General features: G+C 37.8%; 1 protein-coding gene across 15 annotated transcripts in view; it reads right to left on the minus strand.

The window, feature by feature from the left end:
* Positions 1-23080, minus strand: part of PLEKHA5 (pleckstrin homology domain containing A5) — a 172915-nt gene that overhangs the window by 56982 nt on the left and 92853 nt on the right. For all 15 annotated transcript variants that reach the window (XR_007508674.1, XM_049821693.1, XM_049821690.1 and 12 more), the window contains 4 exons: positions 12229-12312; positions 11114-11234; positions 5779-5883; positions 767-839 (listed from right to left, as the gene is read on the minus strand). Coding sequence is in view for 14 of the 15 variants with exons in the window: in XM_049821693.1 (XP_049677650.1) it covers positions 767-839; positions 5779-5883; positions 11114-11234; positions 12229-12312 (383 nt within the window). In the remaining variant the exon portion in view is untranslated. The remainder of the gene's footprint in view (positions 1-766; positions 840-5778; positions 5884-11113; positions 11235-12228; positions 12313-23080) is intronic.

Consider the following 23080-nt stretch of genomic DNA (forward strand, 5'->3'; position numbering starts at 1 on the left):
ACAATGTTCTTTGCTCATAGCCTCCTTTAAACTATTACGGTTGTACACCTTATTTCATGATTGAATACATTTCCATATGCACAAATCCCATTTGCTTATCCCCTCAGGAGCACTACATTTAATAATCTGTAATGGTGAAGGAATCGGTTTTCTAACATACATATCTCCAGACTAGAATTATAAGCAGCTAATTTTTCCCATGTAAAATAAGTCTGATGTAGCTACATAAGGGTACTAACAGATTTCTTTGTTCCAAATACAGCAGAGACTTCTACTGATATGGAATTAGACAACATTTCACTCTATAAGTATTCATGAACACTGATTAGATTCCCAAAAGGCATATATATTCTCTTTATCATTCCAAAGGCAGAATTTCAGCTTCCCTGCACTATCCTTTCCCTATCCCCATTTCAGTTACTTAGTTTGCATGAAAAATCAGATTTAACCTGGCATATCTAGTTCCTAGCAACAGAAATAGTGAGAAAACTACAATACAAAATTTAATAAAGGAGGTGGCTGTGAATGGGTTTGCCCTTTGAGCATACCTGACAAGCAGGAAGAAATTATGTGAAATTGGTAATTAAGAAATAAAAAAAAAAAAAAAGAAAGATAAAAGTAGCAGGCCTGTATATTGACAGCTATACAACTACTTTAATCCATTAAATTAAGTAGCAGCTTCTTCTTTCTTACATTTGAGTCATGTGTCAAAATTTATGTGCTTCCAGTAAAACTAGCAATCAAAGCTCTCCTGAGTGGAACTTACCTCTATAATAGAAGAGACACAGATCTGAGAGCACAAACCACCGTTTCTTCCACAACTTCATTCCAGTGCTATCCTGTATTAATCAAAGTGATCAAGTAAGAACTTTCAAACTGTTAACAGCAATAGTTCATAAAGTAAACCAGGTAATACATAATTGTGGTGTGTGCTAGTAGTTCATTTTCTTGGCTAAGATATTTTAAGTATCTTTGACTTGTCATCACCGACTTGACACTGTAAACAAAGATCATAGCCCAGGAAGCCTAAAGTTAACATGATTCAAGAACAGGAGCTGATTATTTTAGCATGCTAGAGACTACATTCTACAGTTAACCAAAAAAATGTATACATTTTTTTTAAAAAGGAAAAGAGCAAGGTAATAATTAGGGTACACCATCCTTTGTTTTCCGAAGAAACTCTCTGCTGAGCTTCATCTTCTACTACCACTCATATCTAGAGGAAATTTCTTTCCCAAATAAAGTTTATTCATAAAGCAATTTCATTTTCTTTTATGCTTGTAACCAATTTACACTGCACAACTCAGAATGAAAGACTGCCACCGCTACTGCAGTGTAAATAAGCCAGAGCATTGCAGCACGCACATCCTAGTAGAATCAGATTTAATAAATATGTTAATCTGTTCCAAGAAGAAAAGTACATGTGAATTATCAATATTCCTGTAGGAAATAGGTTTTGTGACAACCAAGAAGAGGGATTCTATAATGAAAAACTGTGGGGTGGATTTGTTTTTGGGGTTCTTTGGGGGGTTTTGTGAGAAAATTCAGCATAATTTTTAGCATCATATTTCAAGCTCTGCTCTTTTTGGGGTGAGGAAAGTGAGCTGAAGGTGGGAGAAGAAAGGGTGAAGCAAGCGTTAGCTAGGAAATATTATTCAGAAAAAGTTAAATACATCCTTTTGCTACAAACGTTTTCATAAAGAGAATAACTGAACACTTTATAGCACCTTCCTTCTGAGGACCTCAAAGTGGCTTAACAAACACTAATGAAGTCTGGAAGCACTGCCCATAGCAGTCAGCTCCTATGGCCCAGCTGGAAAGGCAGACAGGAGGAGGGGAGGCTGCCTCCCCCACCTCACTGACAAGGTCACTGACTCTGTAGTGGATTAGGGTGCTGAACCCCTGGCCCAAAGGACACTGGCCATAAAAATCAACTGTACGCTGTGAAAACACCCAAACTTCTTCAGTATAAAGGATTATCACAAACTCTCAGAAGGGCTTTCTGAAGAGGCTGTTATGCAACGTCACATTTATCCCATCACTCAAAAACACCAGCAGGTTTCTACACAGCCACGTGTAAAAATTCTGCCAGCAATTAGACAAGCTAGGAATGATCTTGTGGCCTTCTTCAGACATAGCAGAGGTGCACACAAAATGACTGTGTGCTTCTCATATTTTAAATTCTTTCCTATTTTAAAGTACATCCTTTCTGTATCAGTGGATTTACTAATTATTGTTTCCTCTTTATTGTGATTATGTCATAGTATGGTAACAGTATGTTCACAGTAAACACCTTCCAAAAAAAAGTTGACTCCAGACTTAAAAATTAGTAGAAAAATGACAGAATGTCGTGGTTTAACCCCAGCCAGCAATTAAGCACCATGCAGCCACTCACTCACTCCCCCCTCACCCAGTGGGATGGGGGAGAAAATCAGGAAAAGAAGTAAAACTCGTGGGTTGAGAGAAGAACGGTTTAATAGAACAGAATAAACTAATAATAATAAAGATAACACTAATAAAATGACAGCAGTAATAGTAAAAGGATTTGAATATATAAATGATGCGCAGTGCAATTGCTCACCACCCGCCGATTGACGCCCAGTTAGTCCCCGAGAGGCGATCCCCCCGCCCCCACCCCGCCCAGTTCCTATACTAGATCGGACGTCCCGTGGTATGGAATACCCCTCGTTGGCCAGTTTGGGTCAGCTGCCCTGTCTGTGTCCTCTGCCAATTTCTTGTGCCCCTCCAGCCTTCTTCCTGGCTGGGCGTGAGAAGCTGAAAAATCCTTGACTCAGTCTAAACACTATTTAGCAACAACTGAAAACATCAGTGTGTTATCAACATTCTTCTCACACTGAACCCAAAACATAGCACTATATCAGCTACTAGGAAGACAATTAACTCTATCCCAGCTGAAACCAGGACACAGAAGAACAGCATTACACGCAATGAGACAGCACACCCCGAGTCAAACAAAACTTGCTGTTCTCTGTGATTACACAAACGTGTTAAGAAAGCTATCTTACTATTAAAAAGAAACCTGCACAAGCTTTCACTGTAAATTTCTGAAGATAGCATCTGTTGGTAAAGCTCTTGACTAAATTGGCTTTCAATTACTACTACAACATGGAAACATACAGCAATGCCTTTTCTTACAAAAACCAATCAAACATCACAGCATTTAAATTATTTTACACATAAACCCTGTCCAATGGTATGCATTTTGACAGTGAGGTAGATTGAAAACTGGTTGAACTACCAGGCCCAGAGGGTGGTGATCAGTGGCACCAGAGGCAGCCAGTTGCTAGTGGTCTATCCCAGGGCTTGATACTGTGGCCAAGACTATTTAGTATCTTTGTTAATGACTTGCACACTGGGACAGAATGCGTCCTCAGCAAGTTTGCAGGTAATACAAACTACAAAGGAGTTGCTGATACACCAGACGGTTGTGCTGTCATCCATAGGGACCTCAACAGGAAGAATCTCATGAAGTTCAACAGAGGGCAATGCTCAGTCCTCCATCTAGAGAGGAATAACCCCATGTACCAGCACACACCAGGGCTGATCAACTAAAAAGGAGCTCTGTGGAGAAGGACCTGGGGGGTCCTGGTGGACAACAACTGATCATGAGCCAGCAACGAACCCTCATGGCAGAGGTGGCCAACAGCATCCTGGACTGCATTAGCAGGGTTGCCAACAGATGGAGGGAGGACATCCTTCTTCTCGATTCAGCACTACTGGGGTCTAGCTGGAGTGCTGGGGTCTAGCTGGAGCACTGGGTTCAGTGCTGGGCTCACTGGTACAAGAGAAACATAAACATACTGGAGTGAATCCAGCAAAGGGCCACTAAGATGGTTAAGGGATTGAAGCACTTTTCATGTGAAGAAAGGCTAAGGGAGCTGGGACTGTTCAGTCTGGAGAAAGGGCAGCTTGGGGGCATCTCACCAACGTGTATAAATACCTGATGGAAGAGCCTAAAGAAGACGGAGCCAAAGTCTTCCCAGTGGTGCCCAGTGACATGAGAAGAGGTAATGGGCACAAATTAAGAAACAAGAAATTCCACCTGAGCAGAGGTAAACTTTTTTAGTGTGCGAGTGATCAAACACTGGCACAGGCTGCCCAGAGAGGTTGTGGTGCAGTCTCCATCTGTGAGTATATTCAAAACCTGGCTGGACACAGTCCTGGACAACCTGCTCTAGCTGAGCCTGCTTGAGCAGGGGAGGTTGTGCTAGATGATCAAGAGGACCCTTCCAACCATCATAATTCTGTGATCTTAAAGTATAGCTACTGTTTCTTCATTAGTAAAATAATATAATTATGCACTAAAATGGACTTGTTAATGTGAACATAGAGTATAATTTTTAGGAAAGCAACATCTTTGTACTACGTTATGTGTTGAATATCCATGGTTTGATGTAAAACAAGAGACATAAATGAGCTAGAATCTTTAGAGCATTCCAGTAAGTTAGTTCAGGTACATAACCATATCTTTTCATACATGTAAAACTCACTACAAAGGACTTCAGAATGAAAAGCCAGATCATCATGAATCTAACTTATTCAGAAGTAGGCAGCAAAGACAAACTAACAGATACTTACGAGCACAACCACCTGTGCTATAATCCAGACTTCATATGTCAATCAAATTAAATGATTGTCTCAATTAAAAAAATCCAGAAAATGTTACTTTAGGAAAAGAGTGATTTTTTTCAAGCTAAATGTTTAATAGTCCCAAAACAAAGCAAAAAAATCTGTCACCTTTGTGACAACTTTTCACTCTCAACACTGAATGAGAGTAGAGGCCACAAGAGTATCTAAACATGGAAAAATCTACTAAACAGATACTTCTAGACCTTTTTATCTGATAGTAATTTTTAAAAACTGACTGATCAACAGCATCCAGAAATCTCTGTGGGTCATACCAGTCTATCAGAATAGCAACAGTAAATGATAATGTAGATTCAAAACTACATGTACACATTTGCCTCAGCTGAGTTTAAATGGCAAGTTGTTACAGGGTTCTTGGTGGATTTATAAAATATATTCCTAATATGGCCTAATCAGTTTTGTTGTTCAATTTTTTGACCGAATTACTCTACTCCGATTTCCTGCAGAGCAAGAAAGTGCAAGTGGTTTGGTATTGCAGAATAGCAAATCTACAACAGGGTAGGTACACTGTCACTAAATACTAAAGAGCACATACTTCAGGTTAGTTTACATTCAATAGGAAAAACTAAAATGATCCCTGGTTTTAAGATAATTACCTTTGAATTAAGAAAACAGGCATTCCTCTCTTTTCGTATGTGAAAAAATTGCTTGATTTCCACTTTGTTATTGAAAATACTTACTTATTCTTTAAAAAAAAAAAACATTAAGAGATACAGCCTACCAAAAGAAACTTCAGAATTTAAAAAACCAGTATGCTGGGCTTAGTATCCTTGTCCCATCACCTCAGCATGCCTGAAATTAATTCAGCTATTTACTAAAAACATCTGCCTAGATTTTTCAAGCCCTTTGTGTATTTTAGACAGGAATATAATATTTCAATGTTCTGCACTTGTCTGATGCCCTTACTCATTTGTATCAGAATGTTATCCAATAAAGAGCTAATTAATTAAAATACCATGTGTCAGTTCCTCACAGTTTATAGTTTCACTCTGATATTGCTATCATTGTAGTTTATGCCAATGATTGGGTTTTGTACATTATACACTTTACCAAAAAAAAAAAAAAAAAAAAAAAAAAAAAAGGGGGGGGGGGTGAAGAGGGGAAGAGTACCTGTTTGTAGAGCCAGCCACGTCTGACAACTGGTGCATTAGGATTTCTCTTTATTGAATTTGATCTCTTTCCAAAATTATGAACCTTCTTTGAAGATCGTGATGTCTAAATTGAATTGAACAGGTTAAAGAAAACATGACATCAATATCTGTTGAAAAATCATAACACATTTTCTTTTCTTTAAGATCTTTTCCTTACAGATGTTCCTCTGGGGCACTGCAGAATACAAACTGTATTGCTTTTTTAGATAAATAGTTATTATGATGGTTCTGCTGGCTTCAGCATTTCTTTCTTTTCCTCTGCAGAAAATTTAAAGACAAATCCCAAGACAAGTACGTAAAGCTATTTTTTTTTTTAAACAAGAAAAACCAACAAAATACATATCTGACCTTCTTAAAAGGTAGGTAGCCTACCAAGCTGTAGAAAGAGAAGTAAAACTAACAGAACTATTATTCATTATGAAAAATTCCATCACCTGGGCAAGAAAATGCTACTCTTTCCTGCTTCCACCACTGGTCTAATATATGAAAACATGTTCAGATTTCAACAAGATATAACTCCCCCTTTTCTAACATACACTATTTTTTTTTTATTCTTTCTTGCCTCTCAAGAACCCTTTGCTCTGTGATCCCTTGGCTGGTTTGAATAATCATTTTACCTGCTTGCACTAAGGCCTACTTTGAAACGTTTGCCCTGAAACTCCAGTGCTTACTTATATCTGCTGTTGCTTATACTTTTTACAACCTTACAGCTACACCATGATCACAGATGATTAAGAGAAGTAAGATAAATAAGCCATTTTAGATTTTAGCCTTCTACTCGAGTAACCAAGAGAAAAAGGAAAAGGCATAAAGAAACGTGCAGTGCTTTGCCAATTCACACTTCATTCTTTTCCGCCTACATTTAGAAAGTTTGTTCTGCAACTGAGCTGAACATTCGTGTTTTACATTCTGTAAGACTTGGTGCCTCAGAGAGCATGCAATGTGATACAGCAAAGTATCCCACTCTGCAAAGGAAGTAAAGTTCAAATAAGCTTAAGCTGTGTTCATGGCTCTGCTCCAAATCCACCATTTGAACTGAGACAATATAATCCTGTGCTTCAGCTTCCCCATCTCTACTACTGAAACTAATCATAAGGTTATGCGAAGTTCCTAAAGGAGGAAAGCTAATCAAACACTCGGTTTTCGTTGCAGATTAGGGTATGGGGTTTCTCTATGGAAATTCTCTCAACACACATCACAGAACTGGGTTGGGTTTTATACATGCTTCAGAGAGAATTCCACAGTAGGTTAAAAATCATAAACTGAAAACTGCAATTTAAAATGATATGCAGCTTTTGTCAACGTTGCCATTAACTGAAGAATATATCATAGCTTAGCCAGAAAAGCGTAATATTACAAAAATGACGTGTGTTTGCCTTAAGCCTACAACACAATGAAACAATGTAGTTTTGTATTTCTTTTTTGAAAGAATCAGGAGGGAATATAAAAACAATCAGAGTGCTTTTAATTTCCCTTGGAGATACAGAAATTTGACTCAACTCTGTTTGGAAACCTAATTAAAAGTAAAAGTAAAAATCTTTCACATTTTCATCTGAACAATTCAACCAGTACAAAATGGACAAAGGTTTGTAAGAAGCCAAGAGACTTATGACATCCAGCTGTAAAAAAAAGGTAATATACAGAGAACCTAGATAACAAACCAGACCACATTATAAAGTTAGCTACATCTATCTCATTTAACCTGTATGGCTACTATATTGGCATATCACACAAGAACTGTGCCAAGATTTTAATCAGAAATAATTTATAACACTCATAGCTGCTCTAATATTAGGTATTAAAGGTTCAAAACCTCTCAAGAGTGTTCCAGACTTCCTATGCTTATAAAATGACTAATGCATTAAGGATGCTTCTGAAAACAAAACCAACCACAAGTACTACTAATTCCAAGTCTACCAACAAATTCAGATAATTTAGATAGGTATCTCCTAGGTAGGTCTGATACTGAACCATATTGACTCCATTTTCACTGAGCTCACAGCTAAGTTTTAATGAGTTACATCATACCAACTGTGAATACAAACTTCCTTTAATTAAACACAGCATCACAAGTGCTTTCTAATTTTAGTTAATACAGAGAACACTTCAGATGACTCGTGATTATTTTACCACACACTGCATAAAGAGAATAACTGTTCACAACAAATTTTGAGCCTTAAGACAATGAGTATTTTAGGATATTGAAATATCATAGGTGTATACATAAACTCAAACTTTTTAGATCACCTCCAGCTCTTGTTATGTCTGGGATCCCTGGCCATCCCATATTCTCTCACACACATGCCTAATATATCTCAAACTGGGGAAACAGGAAGAAAGGAAAAAAAATAAAATCGAAGGGTTCAACTATTTACCCCACAGCCCTGAAAATATAGGGCATACTGCACAGCTCCAGCTTCTGGAGAAGGCAAAGAGAAAAGGAGGACAGTGAATGAAGGGTCCAACTACTAACCCCTTGCTGGAAGGTGCAGAAGGTAACAGGGCTAGCAAACTCCCAGTCACATCTGGTGCCATCGGACCCGTTCTAAGGAACGGTCCCAGCAACTGTCATGCCTCCAAACCCAGAACCTACGGGAGGGAGCCTGTACAGTTCCACTACTGAGAAAGAAGCCAGGAAGCCCAGCCAGTGATATTCACTCTTTCCCAAACCTGAAGAAAACAAACACTGGCAGGGTTTTGAACTCTGGGCAACAGTCCAGTCGGTAGCTGGGCCTGCACATTCATCGCTCTGCAAGCTGCTCTTCTCTCTGCTTAGCTGGTAGAGGACACAGAATTTCTGTGAGACTTCTTCCCAATTTCAGAACTAGCACAAAAGTAATTAATTAACACTGAGCTTATTGTGTCTACGTTTGAAAAACGTGCGTTGAGAACCTTGCTGATAAGGAAGTTTTCTGGATGTAAACTCAAAGAATGGAAATCTAAATCTTTGTTACTTTCAACTTCTGTTTAAAAATATGTTTCCACTCTTCAAGTCTTGCATTATCTTCCAAACCACAAACCAACATGATGCTGCCTTCTGAATTTTGTCGGCAATTTCAGTGCCTTCTAATGTTGCAGTTTTCCATGAGCCGAGTGGGTTTCTGCCTCAGCATTTTAGCTTGGACCAGGAGGTTGCTCTTCAAGCAAATCTCCCAATCATTCACTCTTACTGTGCTTTGGTTTGCGTAGTACAGCAAACTGGATTTATTTTAGATAAGACTAAAATGTAAGATGCACAAGGAGCACTACTGGACTCATCCGAATATAAACCATGAAAACACAGTGCAGGCATTCAGCCCTGAGCAGCAGTACTTTGCCCTTCAGACTGCTCCTGTTCACTGTGCTGTTTGCTAATGTATCTCAGGACTGTTACTCCAAAATTTCTGGCTAACCTGAATCCTGAGAAGACATGTATGGCTACAACTAAACTAGCCATTTAAAGCTGGACCAGCTTAAGCACTGTATGAAATATCTATAAACAAACAATATTTATAACCCATGTGAAACATCCTAGCTGTAATGGAGACATGATGAGCTCTGCAGCAGCTGTACTGGGCTAACACTCCATTCCACTCACTGTGAGAAAACTTTTAGCTTTATTCTGCTGATAATCAGGACAGCAATAAAGAGCAGGGGAGATGAACTGTGGGGTGTGACTGGTAATATGACAGACTTTACACATTCAAAAGCTGATTCCCCAAATGCATTTCAGGATGTATAACCATATTTATCTAGGTAGCGATTTTTACAGTGGGGAAAAAAATAAAATAAAAAGGTAACTACAAAAAACAACTTCTTAATTTTAAAAAGAGGGGTGGAAATATATACCTCTGTAGCAATCTCAAGCCTATGTAGATCTTTTTCCACAGTCAGAGGTCTGTGCTAGTGGCTTGAAGTTTAGAAATACACTTCAAGCTACTAGGGAAGTAGCAGCACTTAACAGAGCTGTAGTGTGTTTTTTGTTTGCTTGGTTGTTTTAGGGCTTAGCTGGGTTTGTTTTTGTTGTTGTTGTTTGGGGTTTTCCTAGTTTGTTTTGTTTTGCTTTAAACTGGCTTTCCTGCATGGACTTAAGCATCATCATATGAAAGTTGAGATGGATTTTGTTACTGTTTATAATTTACCTGTGACTCCTCTTTCCCCTGCCCGCTCCCCTCCCCCCCCCCAGCAACACTAATAGATCAAGACATTTTCTCATTAAGTAACAATTTTCTGATGTAGGTCAAGGATTCTGCCTGTCTACTGAGACATTTAAAACAACAAAAAAATGTTTCTAAAATGTACTTAAAGTAACCTTACAATGTTCCCTACCACATGGAAACCAAATTATTTCAATCCAAGTTTCTGAAATTAAGGAATTTGCTCAGTTAAAACACCTTCCAAAGTTTATTTTTCTCTTGCAGGTTGGATTAATCTGCTGAAAAGCCCTTCTCAGGGTTAAAGTTTTCAGTGACTAGCAAAAGTACGGGGTTTTTTTCCTTGTTTAAATGTTAACGGCTGGGTAGAAGAGATTACAGGGCTGTTGTCTGTCATCACTGATCGAAGTTGTTATTTTGCTGTCTGAGTAAACGTAAGGAAATTCTTAATTTTGTAGCAAGCGCATTTTCCTTTCAGGAAAGCTATCCAGAAAATGGAAAAAAAATCCACACCGCCTCGTCAGCTTTATCCAATAAACTTGAAAGTTAATATAATTGAACGCATCACCTCAATAAGCATCCGGGTATTTACCTTAACCTTCTGAGAAGCTGGGTGAATGGGAAAAGTGGGACACAATTAAGGTGACCTAGGAATCCCTAGGACTTTTCCCAGGAAACCAGGACTTCTACTTCTTGTCCAATGACAGCAAGTCATGTCATCTGCCCTGTAATTTTACCACAGGGTCACCTTCCATCTCTCTTGTAACTACTTCTTACATACAACTATAATTCTCTCTATTTTACCTGGAGAAATCTAGTCAATTATTTGTGATTGAGCAATTTCTGTAACAATGCTTACTCAGATATTTGATCAGTCACTCAACATTTTACTGTTCACACAGATTAGAAAGGTCAGATTCTGTAAACAATTTAAGTACATGCAAGTCATAAGATCCGATACACCTGATAAAAATTACAACTTCAGTGATAATTTGTTTCAGACACTTCAGTTTCCAAATTAAACATGAAAGGAGCCAGGTGCCCTGAAAAAAATATGTGCTTTGTTTCTCTTTTTCAATGAAATACTAATATATAGCACTGTCTGGTACCTTGTGGAATAACAGAATTATCTTAATTTTATTTTAATTTGGACATACTTACTCTGCCCACAGGGCTCATTGGATGAGCAGAATAATCTGATGTCAGATTATAGTTAGCTGCTTCACATATCATGCTTACTGGTCGCTCCTTCTTTTCTTCAGATGTCATTGCTGCAGCAGTCCTGAAAATAGAATATGTAATAGCACTAGAACATGCTGTGTGTGCAGACTGCTATTAAAAAACGCCCCTAGATGTAGCCTAATACAGCCCATGTCCTACTTTTCCAATCTGAAAGCAATTCACATTTCATTGTAAAGTTACCTGCACTGTGTTTTAAACTTAAATCTATTATAGATGAATTTTAAGCCATTGTTTTAAAATAGGATTTCTGTATTCGCGTAAGGTGTTGATGGGAGGAAAAAAAGACAGGTATGAGCATGACATGGAAATGGAGAGAAATGGTCTCCAAAGACCCCATATGGCTTTGTCCAACTTCAGTAAGAACATGCATGTTTATGAAATTTCACATATTGCAGTTCTGATGGTTTTCACTCTAGCAATTATATAATGTGTTGCAGCGGTGGTGGTGAGTAGGACACCCAATACCCAGCCACATGTAAAATCTTGAGGTCAGGTATGACTTCCATGCATACCTTCTCATATTGTTGTGTATTCTACAAAACCAAAGCAAAGATAGCAAAATCAAGTTATTATCCAATGATACAGAAAATGCCTTGACTGGCCAAGAAAATAAATGTTTGAGGAGAAACTATCAGGCAAAACGTGATCGATTAAAGGCAGGTGATTGTCCCTAAGAGAGTAAAAAATTTGTTCCTTTTTGGAAGTTTATTATATTATTATATAATATATAGGTCATTTGCTAACACTACAGAATAAGTAAAGTGATAAGTGGAAATTTACGCAGTGCATAAGCATGGTGCATTTCTATCACAGAAATAATTTGGGCCATGGTTTTTATCTTAAGAATTAGTATTAAATATTTAATATTACTTTCAAATTTATTAGTATTTCAAATAATTTAAACAAGTAAAACTTTATAGATGCTAATCTGACTTGGAAGAAATAAATACTGCAATTAGCAATCACTGAATCTTACTTCAATATTAACAAGTTTTAAAACATGTATTTTATAGACTGAAACAGATGCCACTTACTGTTCATTCACAACAAAAATACAGTTGTCCTGTGATGGCTGTCCGGTTACTGGATGTTTACAGGTTACTTTTCGTTCATTATGACTGTGGAAGAGAGAGAAGGAAATTACTAGGCAATGATATTTTGATTTTCCAACTCAAGTATATAAATCCAGTACATTGAGTATATCAGCCCAGTGAAAACAATTACAAATGTTTCATTACGGCATATAACAATGTACATGTACACAGCACACAGATACATATATATAAACTAACAAAAAGAATGATAACAAGTATTAAAGAATCTTCATTAATACTCTGGAAAGAGATGGAAAACATTGGCACGGGTCGGTAATGGGTTCGAATTTAAGAACTAGAGCGGTAAGTGTGTTACTAGTTCATACATGATCACCAATAACTCACTTCAGCGAAGCCTTTATATATTTGTAAACAGGATTTCAGCTAGACAGAGACAAGTTAAACATAAGACATAATCAACTGCTCTGTAGGGATGAAATACCACTACCGTAAAAGCAATTGTCTCCTAGCTTAGACCATGAAGTTACCAGTTTAAAATTTTCCAATAATTACAGATAAACATTCAGCGATTGGAACAAGAGTGATGCATCGCAATCACAGTTCTACTTTTGCTGGTGACTTTTTAACGCTGCTGCCCTGCAGCCCTCTCGGTGGTACCTTCAAGGGGCAGGGAGTCTGCCAGCTGAGGGCTTCACCCTCACCTGCACAAACACCCACTTTGCAGTATCTCCTTCCCCTGAACCACAGGTGTTGCTAGATCACAGCAGCTCTGACAATTTGGAAGAAACTGCCAAAATTCAACAATTGGCAGCCGCTGCCACTCAAGAAGGACATGTTTTGACTTGAGCCCTCCAGCCCTAGAGGGGGAGGAAGAGAAGGGGAGGAATTGCCTTTACTGCCTACCAGGCATGTGAATCAGTTGTAACTTGTGCCTGCTGCAGACCGGGGCTTTTCTACCCCCAGCTTCCATGCAGGCGGCAGGGGCCCAGCCCCAGTTACGCTAGGAGCACACCTGAGAGCACGAGCCACCAGCTGGCACAGCAGCAAGACTGCGCAACGAGGAGGGGCAAGGGTGGCTGAACTGCCACAACCCCCTCTGAACTCTCCGGCCCTGAAATGCAGGAAAGGTGCACCGACAACACTGAAACCTGGTTCAGAGATTAAAAAGCGTATAAGCAGAAATCAGACTAAGAAAGGGAAATGGTTATATAAGGCAGATGCGTTATTGTATATAACCCACATGCTTCAAAACAAACCCACCTGTTCTGGTTTTAACACTTTAAATAATATTTGTAAACAAAAAAGTGTACAATGCAAGAAAACCAGTATCTGAAGTCAGCACTGTAAGTCACAAAGAAAGTAAATCTATTTGATAGTATTTACTTTTTCAAAGAATATGTGATGATAATCTTTTTCTTGTAAGGTATCTTACATAACACTATGGGTTTCTTTTCACAAGTTCAGCCCTGAAAAACATCCCTGGACAGAGAATCTGGACAAAAAAAAAAAAAAAAAAGAAGAAAAAAAAAGTGCTGTAGTTGCAAGATAGCATAAGAGGTGCAGAACAACAAAAAGCTTTGAATGGCACTTTAACCTTAACACCTACTTCTTTTATTGCCTATTCATTTAACCTTCTTAGCTTTCAAAACTATGAAGCACAGCTCATCCAGCAAATGTTACACTCTCTACCCTTCCTGCTTCTTAAAACAACCTACACTTAACAAAGACTAACATTCCCCAGGTTTCTTGAAAATGCCTTTGGATCATAAGATTTTGCAACTATGGAGCATTACTAATTTAAAATTACCTCCAAACAAAAGCCTAATAAAAAATATTCACACTACTTTCACAGTCAATGGATAGTTGAAAAACACTGCATAAACCTAAAGCGCAAGATTAGAAAGATAGCCCAATTCCTTGCACTTTCTTTACTGGGATTTTAAAAACGTACTAATACCTAAATGGCTAGACATGTTATGGAGCTTAACTAGTGAGCTGGCAAATGCTGGTACTTTATCTTCACACTAAATTCAGTAGAATTCTAAGTTTAGGTTCTAAAGAAGCTTCTGTTACAGAAATACCTCCATTACAATGAGGGGACAGAAAAGAGTACATCTGTGCCATTCCGAATTGCCATGGTCCTACAAAGCCTTTCAAGTGAAAATGGCCCAGATTGAAGAGAATTAAAATTCAAAACATTCCTGAGGAAGCATCCAGGATTTTCTGTGATTCCTCTTTTTCTTCAGTTCCAAACCCTTTTTGTTCCCTCTGACATTTCAGAAACTCTTACACCAAACTGAAAAAAAACCCATAATTATGAAGATGAGCTGGCACTCCACAAGCTTTGCCGAAATGTTGCCATCTTGTTCACCATCAGCTGACACCCAGAAGCGTAGCAATAAATGGATCAGGACTTCTGCTCAAGGACCATCTATACTCGGGACCACTACAGAGGAGGCACATGGCACATTTTGTATCAGTGCATGCGGCTCACAGGATGACAGAGGAAGCAGCCCATACTCAAAGGTTGTAAAGGGGAGGTCATACAAAACCAGGAGGGAAAGCAGAAAGGGGGAGGAAATTCGAGAGAGAGGAGAAGCAGCACTGACACAAATCTACTCAAGAATATTTTATTTCGGGCTTGAGTCATATATCAAGTCAGCATTCCAAAAATTTTTGGACAAAATACAGTTTTCCTTACTACTCACACTGATGTCAAGATGTATAGAGGTGTAGCTGACATAACATAAAAGGCAAAAAAATATTGTAGACATGAAACACTCTCCTGTGGGATATACAATACTTTCTTTCTGGAGTTTGAGAGACCTTTATAGTCACTTCCTTCTAAAAAGGTGAGGCAAAGGAAGAACAACCTTTTCTTTCTCTTCAGCTTAGACACAAATGAAATCTCATGAGTGAACACTGAAAATTCAGCTTGTACAACTAAGAAGTGTGATGACTGTAAATATGTCTAACTGGATGAATAGATTTTAAATACTTTTGTTTGAAAACTTTTTCATTACTCATCTGAATTACTGCATTTTTGGCATTAATTTAGCTGATATTTCGACAAGACTCTTCAAAATACTTGCGTAAGGTGTAGAGTAGCTTGATGATTATTATCATAACCCTCCCACATAACAGTAGGTTAAGACACTTGTTTTAAACTCCATCTTGCAGACTACAGAGGGTTTCATTAAAGCCAAGCTACAATTTGATACTCACAATCTCCAACATCCAATTTAGACAGTTGTTCAGTTATCCATGAATTTCCGGGTCCACAAGCACACTTAGTATTTCATATATTACACTATAATAATACATATCTCATCAGTACATCTCAGGGGAAATAAAGCAAAAATTGTTTTGTTTTTACTGAGAACTTTAATTTTGATTTTATACAAACTCCAGTGTGTAATTCAGAGTTTCAACTCTGCATATTTCTGTGTCTGTGCTTTTATTATGTGGTAAAGAGTTATTCACTTTCACACAGGCAGCTAGAAGCCAGCGTGTTAACTTTTTGCTTGTGTAGAGATACAACCTCCAAGAGGTACATGGAAACAACATCCATCTTCCTTCTCTCTCCAATCAATTTTTCATATCAACGTGTTTTGAGAATACAGGGTAACTATAAACACACACAGTCACACTTATACTGAAGAATATAACTGACCCTTATTATTTTAGCATCCATAGTTAAGCTGTAATAATGGCATGATAAACACTAGAGCCAAAGATGGAAAAAATTCCCTGTGTATTTTATTAGTATTCACGAGCATACTCTGCAGACTCAGTACATGGCACAAATTATTCTTCATTAATATTTGATACTGGGATGTGTCAGGCTCCAGAAATCAACACAGCTGACTAAGATGACATCAGAGATAAGCATTTCAATCCAAATTAAAGCATAGTTCTTGCATGTATCAAGATAATATTCTGTTCCTGATTCCAGTAGTGGCCTGGGAAAATGACCTGCTATAAATGGATCAGAACCAAACCAAAATAAACCAACAATAAATAACTAAAAAAAAAACCCCACAACACAAAACCCTAACCACAGCAAAATAGCTCATGCAGGGACAAGTTCCATTTGTAGCTATCTCAGTGCAAGACAACTGATACCAACTTAACTTGACCTCTTTTCTTCAAAATTTTTAAACTTCCCAATCCTTTCCTCTGAACACTGCAAGCTTTGGAATCATTTGGCACGTAGCTTAGCTTTGGCACATGGACAAGCCCTCAGAGCACAAGGATTTCTCTTGTTCAGGTTAGAAGTTGACAATAACCTTGAATTTGACTCATGTTTTTTTGCCTTCTTATCTATGCTCTTTCTCCTTTCCATCCCTTGAGACCCTTAATCTCTTTAGACAACAGGATTATTTTACTTATTTTCTAGACATCCTCAAAAAATGTTGTTGTATAGTTTTAATCTACTCCCTAAACGTACAGTCAACAGAAATCTTTTTGATGGCCAAATGTGATCCAAGGACTACTAAAAAAAGCCTTCAAATATATCATTCAAATGTATTATTCTATTTGTAAGTAGCAACAGAATGCATAATTCCAGGAGCAGCACTTGCCAACAGAAGTCCTACACAAGCAGGATTGTTTGTTTTCATTCTACTTTGTGTTTTACAGGACTGCTGACCCAAAAATGCTGTGTACCAATATTTTGTTCTAACACACACCACTGCAAAAATCAGCAAATTCAAAATTCTGTCTAGTTTTGCTGTTTTGAAATTTCTGTCATCTTTAACAGTATCAGGATTGTTTTTAATAGGAAATAAACTCAGATAATAGCAGTTTGAATGGAAAAAATAGAGAGATATGTAATCCAATTGTACAGGAGGATGTACACAATTAAAAATGAAGGGTTAGACCATCTTTCCTCTGGAACAAAGCAGCTCACTCAGAAGTGGCAAGAAAGATCAAAGTACTAGGGTGGGGACAGTCGGTTTGGGGTCTCTCCATTGTATGATTTGGTTGAGTTCCCTGTCCTCTCGAAAAAAAATGAGCTGGGCCAGAACTCCCAGAGACACATCTGGTTTTCTCCCACTAAAATTAAAACTAGATGCCACTTCAAAGCTTCTCTCATGCCCTTTCTTTGTAGACTTTATTTATGCGTTCCTAAATGCTAAGGCCTTCTCATTTGCTCATTCTCAATGTGACCATCAAAGCAAAGGCTGAGTTCTACTTCACTGAAAGAATACAAAGTCATAAACCAGAACACAACTTTCAACAGGCCTCCATATCTTTAATTTAGAAAGACTGTTCCTTTTGACAAGTGAACACTGAAGAACACATTTCAGAAGAATGCTACAACAAGTATCTGCCTCCTAACTTTTATTCTACATCTTAGGTACGATTCAGTCTGACAATCTAATCTCTATTATGCAAACATGCAAACTCTGTATATCACAAATACACTCAGAGTACATAGGTATTTCTTATGAGAAGCAGTTTTATGCATTTTTCATACCTGCTTCATGACAAAGTACCTTAAAAAATTACAGATAAGTTAAGATGACCAAAATTACCAGAGCAACAAAGTCAACCTCTCTACGTTAATGCTAATTTTTGCACTGACATTTAAAATTAAGGTTCAACTGGAGACAAACATAAGACAAGTCTAGGCCAGCTTTATTCTGCTTCTGTGAAGCATTTCATTCCTGAACTGGGGGTGGGGAGGAAATTACATCAGCATTTTTTACCTTGTATGCTTGCTTCCTAGTGTAAGAATGTCTCATTTCTAATTGAAATAAATGCAGTAACTTGCAGTTATCTAACAAAAAGTTGCCTGAATTTGGAAAAAATTTAAGTAAATGCAGTCCCCACACAACTGCTAGCAAGGATGTGGTCTGTGGCTGTACCAACTCTTCTATTTTACTAAATCTGTAATGCCACATTGTACAGTAAATAGCAAATGCAAGCACTTTTTTGTCAGTGCTATCATACCCTAGAATTACAAGCCTTTTTTCAATTAAGCTTTTTAAACAACAACTTTGGAAACCAGGCTGCATGGCTCCACTGGAAAACATGTGAGTATGGTAACTTAACATCAGGGAGTCTGAACAAAAGAGGGTGTAAAGAGACAGTTTCAAAGCAACGTGCTGACAGACCTGTATAACATCACATATGCTGCTAAGAGCAACGTGTTTATAATCCTTCATGTGTACACACACTTTGGAAGGTGCATACAAAATTCTACTAATTTTCTTGGCAGACAATGCAACACCTAAACTATAGTTGCTGCTGCCACCATTTTCTTGGCCTACTATGCGTTTACTTTTTCAAGCAATGCATCAATTCTGTAGACTTTCCTTTTAAGCCTTCCTTAGTTACAGTTATGGGAGTTTTGGTATCCTTGCTGATGCTGTAATGAAAAAGCACCTGGACACTTCTATACAACTGACTGTACTTCAGCTTTTCATTTATTATTGATATTTATTTTCCAAAAGATTAAGCACTATGGCCCTGAAATTGTACACCTTTATTTCAATGGGATTATTCTAAAACGAGGTTTATATTCCAACGAAAATATTTATGTAAAAGCAAAGCCTCTTCTCACTTGAGCAGATACGATTAACATGCTCTCATGACATACTTCCCGTGTAAAGTTTATGTAATTAAGTGCAAATATTGAAAACTCTTTCAAAATGCGAGGATTAAATACTTTCTAAAATAGCATATACTGTATTACAGATTGAGAAGCTTTTAATAAGTAACTGTTCTTTCTAATCAAGTACTGTATTTTCAAAAAAGAAAGTGTTACTGTTTTCAGTTTTCCCAAAACTTAGTAGGAATGTGTCTTTCACTCTATAGATAACATATTTGGGAATTTGTAAGATAATGAGACTTGGTAAAGGCCACAAAAGCCACACACCTTTAAACAGAAGTGTGGCAATTTGGGAGAGGTACTTACTATCTGTCATCAATTTATAAAACATTTCACTACATACATTTTAAGCCTTGGGCACAGCGTCTAATCTAGTACCTTGATAATAGCACTACAGATGATGAAAATTTTCAATTCTGTAAGTATTAGTCTGTAGTAAAAATGACTAATACATCGTTTGCTGTTTGAGATAAGTTTGAGAAAATAGTGACTTGGGTGTTAGAAGGAAGAATTATCTGTAAGGCTCAGATTTGACAGTTGAAATCCAAGCGTCCCTTAATAGTTAACTACCTGGAAAGCTTCCAAGAACTAGAGTAACATAACAATTCTGCAGTGAAAACCCACAATCTGTTTTCTAAAGAAAAATGGGATTTGGAGTAGTATGGTTCAGGAGGTGGCTTGTGGACCAGAAGCAGCACTGGATGCTCCAATCTGGCTGCTGCTGCCTCTTCCTATTGAAGACTGACAGCAGATATCTGATCAGCTAGTGCTGCCCAAAAGCTCGCTTCCCCAGTGCGGGAGGGACACGCTGCAGCCTCTCCTGAAGAGGTAGAGAGGATGGAAGAAGTAAAAGCTAACTTGTGGAGAGGGCAACAAAAAGCCACAGTCAACAGCTGTTCCGATACGAAGAACACGCTCTCTTTGCTGCTGAAGCTAGACCACTCAGATTAGCAGACTAATAAATTGCTGCATTTCATTAGGATGAGTTAATTAGGAACCATTAATTGATATTTTCTTACATGTAGAATGTTAAAGGTTTTCAGAACCAGAAACAAACCTGACTTGAATTTACAAGGGACAGATAGGCTTGGGCTGTGTAACTAACTGCATGATCGTGATTGTACCGCCACACTACCCAGAGCAATTCATCACACCAAGTAAATTAGAGCAAATTCAGTTGTCTTAGTCACCCTCCACAACTCTAAGCATCAATTTCAGTAAAAAATTTTAGTAAATGCTTTGATAGCTGCATACCAACTTTAAATGTTTTCAAAGCTCACTAGACAGAAAATTATCTCCAACGCATACCACTAAGCTCATTTCTGCAAGCCTTGCCCTTTGTGATTTATTAAAGTATTAGAAGCATAAGCGAAACGTGCTCTTGAGCAAGCGTTAGAAACAGAAGTATGAACTCAAAAGGTAATTTTGACTTATGCTTCCATTTCACTGTAAAGAAACTAGAGACATTTTGCAAGAGAAACTTACTCTAATAACAGTTCCTTTTACTAATTTTTACATGTTTTTCAATAATTATGCTTTGAAAAAGAATGGCTTGGCTAAGATAACTATAAGAAAAGATAATGCAGACAAATTAAGCAGCTTAATACCTACATATGTGTATATATTTTAAAATACATTCATATATGGCCTATGCAAAAAAACAATCTTGCTGTCAAAAGTACTTCCAACTGAAGTCTGACTTGGGTCAGACTTCTCTGCAGGCTCACATGGTTTCAAGAGCTCAAGATGTCTCCAACTAGCATACCCTGAAAAAAGTCAAAGCTGTGCTACAATGTCTTAATTTCCACTCAGCTTGAAGAGCCTGCATCACTGCCACTTCTCTCCACCTCTCAAGCACTGACAACCTTGACTGTCCTGTTGCTCAATCCAGCCCCTTCTCCACTTTAAGTTCAAAAGGGATCTCAATGGATTCAGTAATCGGAGGACACACGCAAAAAAGAAAACTTTGGGTTTCATTTAGAAACAGTTGTGCATTTATTAACAAGAACAATAAATCCTACAAGTGTTTACTCCCCTCAGTTTTTTCAACCAGTTTGGAGCGTTCTCTGACACAGAACAAGTGTTTCAGAACAGGCAGCAATTCCCCTTCATGAAATTTAGGTATTTAGTAAATTGGTATAGTTGCCCCCTATTTATAGTTCTCTTACTAATGATCTGTTTTGCCCCACATATATTACATATCAGATTTCTTTTCACCCCAGTTTTCACCATATTGCATGGGATTTGAGTGTTGTTTTGGGTTTTGTTTGTTTGTTTTGTGGGTTTTGGGTTTTTTTTTGCTTAAGGTATAGACAAAAGAGCACACTGTGAATACACGTTCATCGTCTACTGCATGACTCTTCCATTTTCAACATTTAGCACTTAAAAGCCTTGTCTCTGCCTCTCCCTCCCAGATAACAAACCAGAGGACCACAAAATGATTAACTGTGCATGTAGTTCCTTCCACAACTTTCCACTCTTTTTGTGCAACAATTTCAATGCTTTCACTGTCATGCCTTCTTCCTCTCCCTACTTTCCCCTCTTCAATAACAGCATACAATTACCTGCTACTGAAATAACTCAAATTTTGTGGATTCTCATTCTCTCAAAACTCACATTCCACTTTGCTTCCATTGTTGGTCTGCTTAGATCTCAGCTGTCCATTATCTTCACTCTGGACTGCTTGCTGGTTTGTTAAAAGATATGACTTGCTTAGTATTTATTTTCACTCTTGTATCATACAACTCAGAATCTTGTTTAGCTTAGTCTCAGACTACTTAGAGCAGTCACAACCTTTAAAGAATAGTTGCAGGAGTTACAGCACAAGTCAATTTTTCAATTAAACTCCTGCTGTAGAACTGCAAAGAAGTAACGCTGCTTCATTTTATTGAGTTACAAATGTAATACATATATATATAAATCTAAAAAAATATATATAATTTCAATAAATTACTACCTCAAATACAACAGCAGACTTTCAAGAGACATTTGGTGAAATCACACTGTGTTGCTTCACAAATCTAGCTAAGCGCATCAGGATCAAAATTGGATATGTGTTAACAGAAGTAGTTAAATACCTTATTTCTCTTAAAAGTTTTCTACCTTTGGCCAGATTTCTAGGGATCTCTTTCGCTTATCCCATCTGCTATTATTTATTGTTACTCTGAGGGGGGGTGGTGGTGGTGGGTGTTTTGTTTTGTTTGGGTTTTTTTCCAGATTATGTGAATCACAGTATTAGCTCTCTATGAAGCAAATCCCTTTCTTAGCCAAGGTTACACAGAAGTGTAACAAAATAACACCATCTTCAGATAGTTACATTACTTCCATGATTTCTTGATAACTTTCCCAATGCCTTAGAGTTGGCATACTTCCACAATCACACCTCTAGTAAACAGCCATTTTTAGTAAATAACAACACACTTCTATTAAGAACCCAGTAGAACTTTTAAAAGAAAGCCATGCTTATCAAGCTCTTATATCAGAATATACCAGGTCATAACTAGATACTTCCTCAGTCCGCTGAGAGGGGAAAATGGTCTGGCAAGCTTCTGCAAAGCAAATATTTTACCATCATCTGGGAAATGCTTAGAAATATTTCTTTTTAACAATTTGACAGAAGAAAGCAGCTGAAATTTTGGTGCATCCACTTGCGTATCAGTTTTAATTGTGGTAACAATTCAGACACATCCTGTATTTCAGGCTTTCCCCCACAATAGATCCTATTTTGCAAGATATAAGGGTAGACACTGAAATTTATAAAAATAATTATTTTCTAAATTAACAGTCATCACTAACACTTTAATCAGAGGCCTTCTTAAAGCCATTGTAAGGATTTAATTGAATAATCTTGGTGGTCCACTGATAGAGCGTATGCAAATATGTGCACCAGACCCCAGAGGATAATTAATTGAAGCTTACACCATGTGTGGGCCTGCAGTCATCTCAGACAAAAGAGTACAAACTCCATTAAAAATATTCATTGCTTATGACGTAAAGTTCAAGTACAGAGACACACAGGGTATAACGCATGGCACTGAACTGGAACGCTGAACGTGTCAGCTGTCATCTCCAAGGCCTGAGGGCACAGCTCAGCCTCGCTCAGCTCTTGTTTCTTTCAGTCCATTCGGGTTCAGCTTCAGCAGCTGATCATTTCAGAAAAATAATAATATTGTTGTCTTAGAAGAATAGCAACAAGTTGTTTTAAAAGGCTCC

Source organism: Accipiter gentilis, chromosome 18 (assembly GCF_929443795.1).
Source record: "Accipiter gentilis chromosome 18, bAccGen1.1, whole genome shotgun sequence".
NCBI lineage: Eukaryota > Metazoa > Chordata > Aves > Accipitriformes > Accipitridae > Astur > Astur gentilis.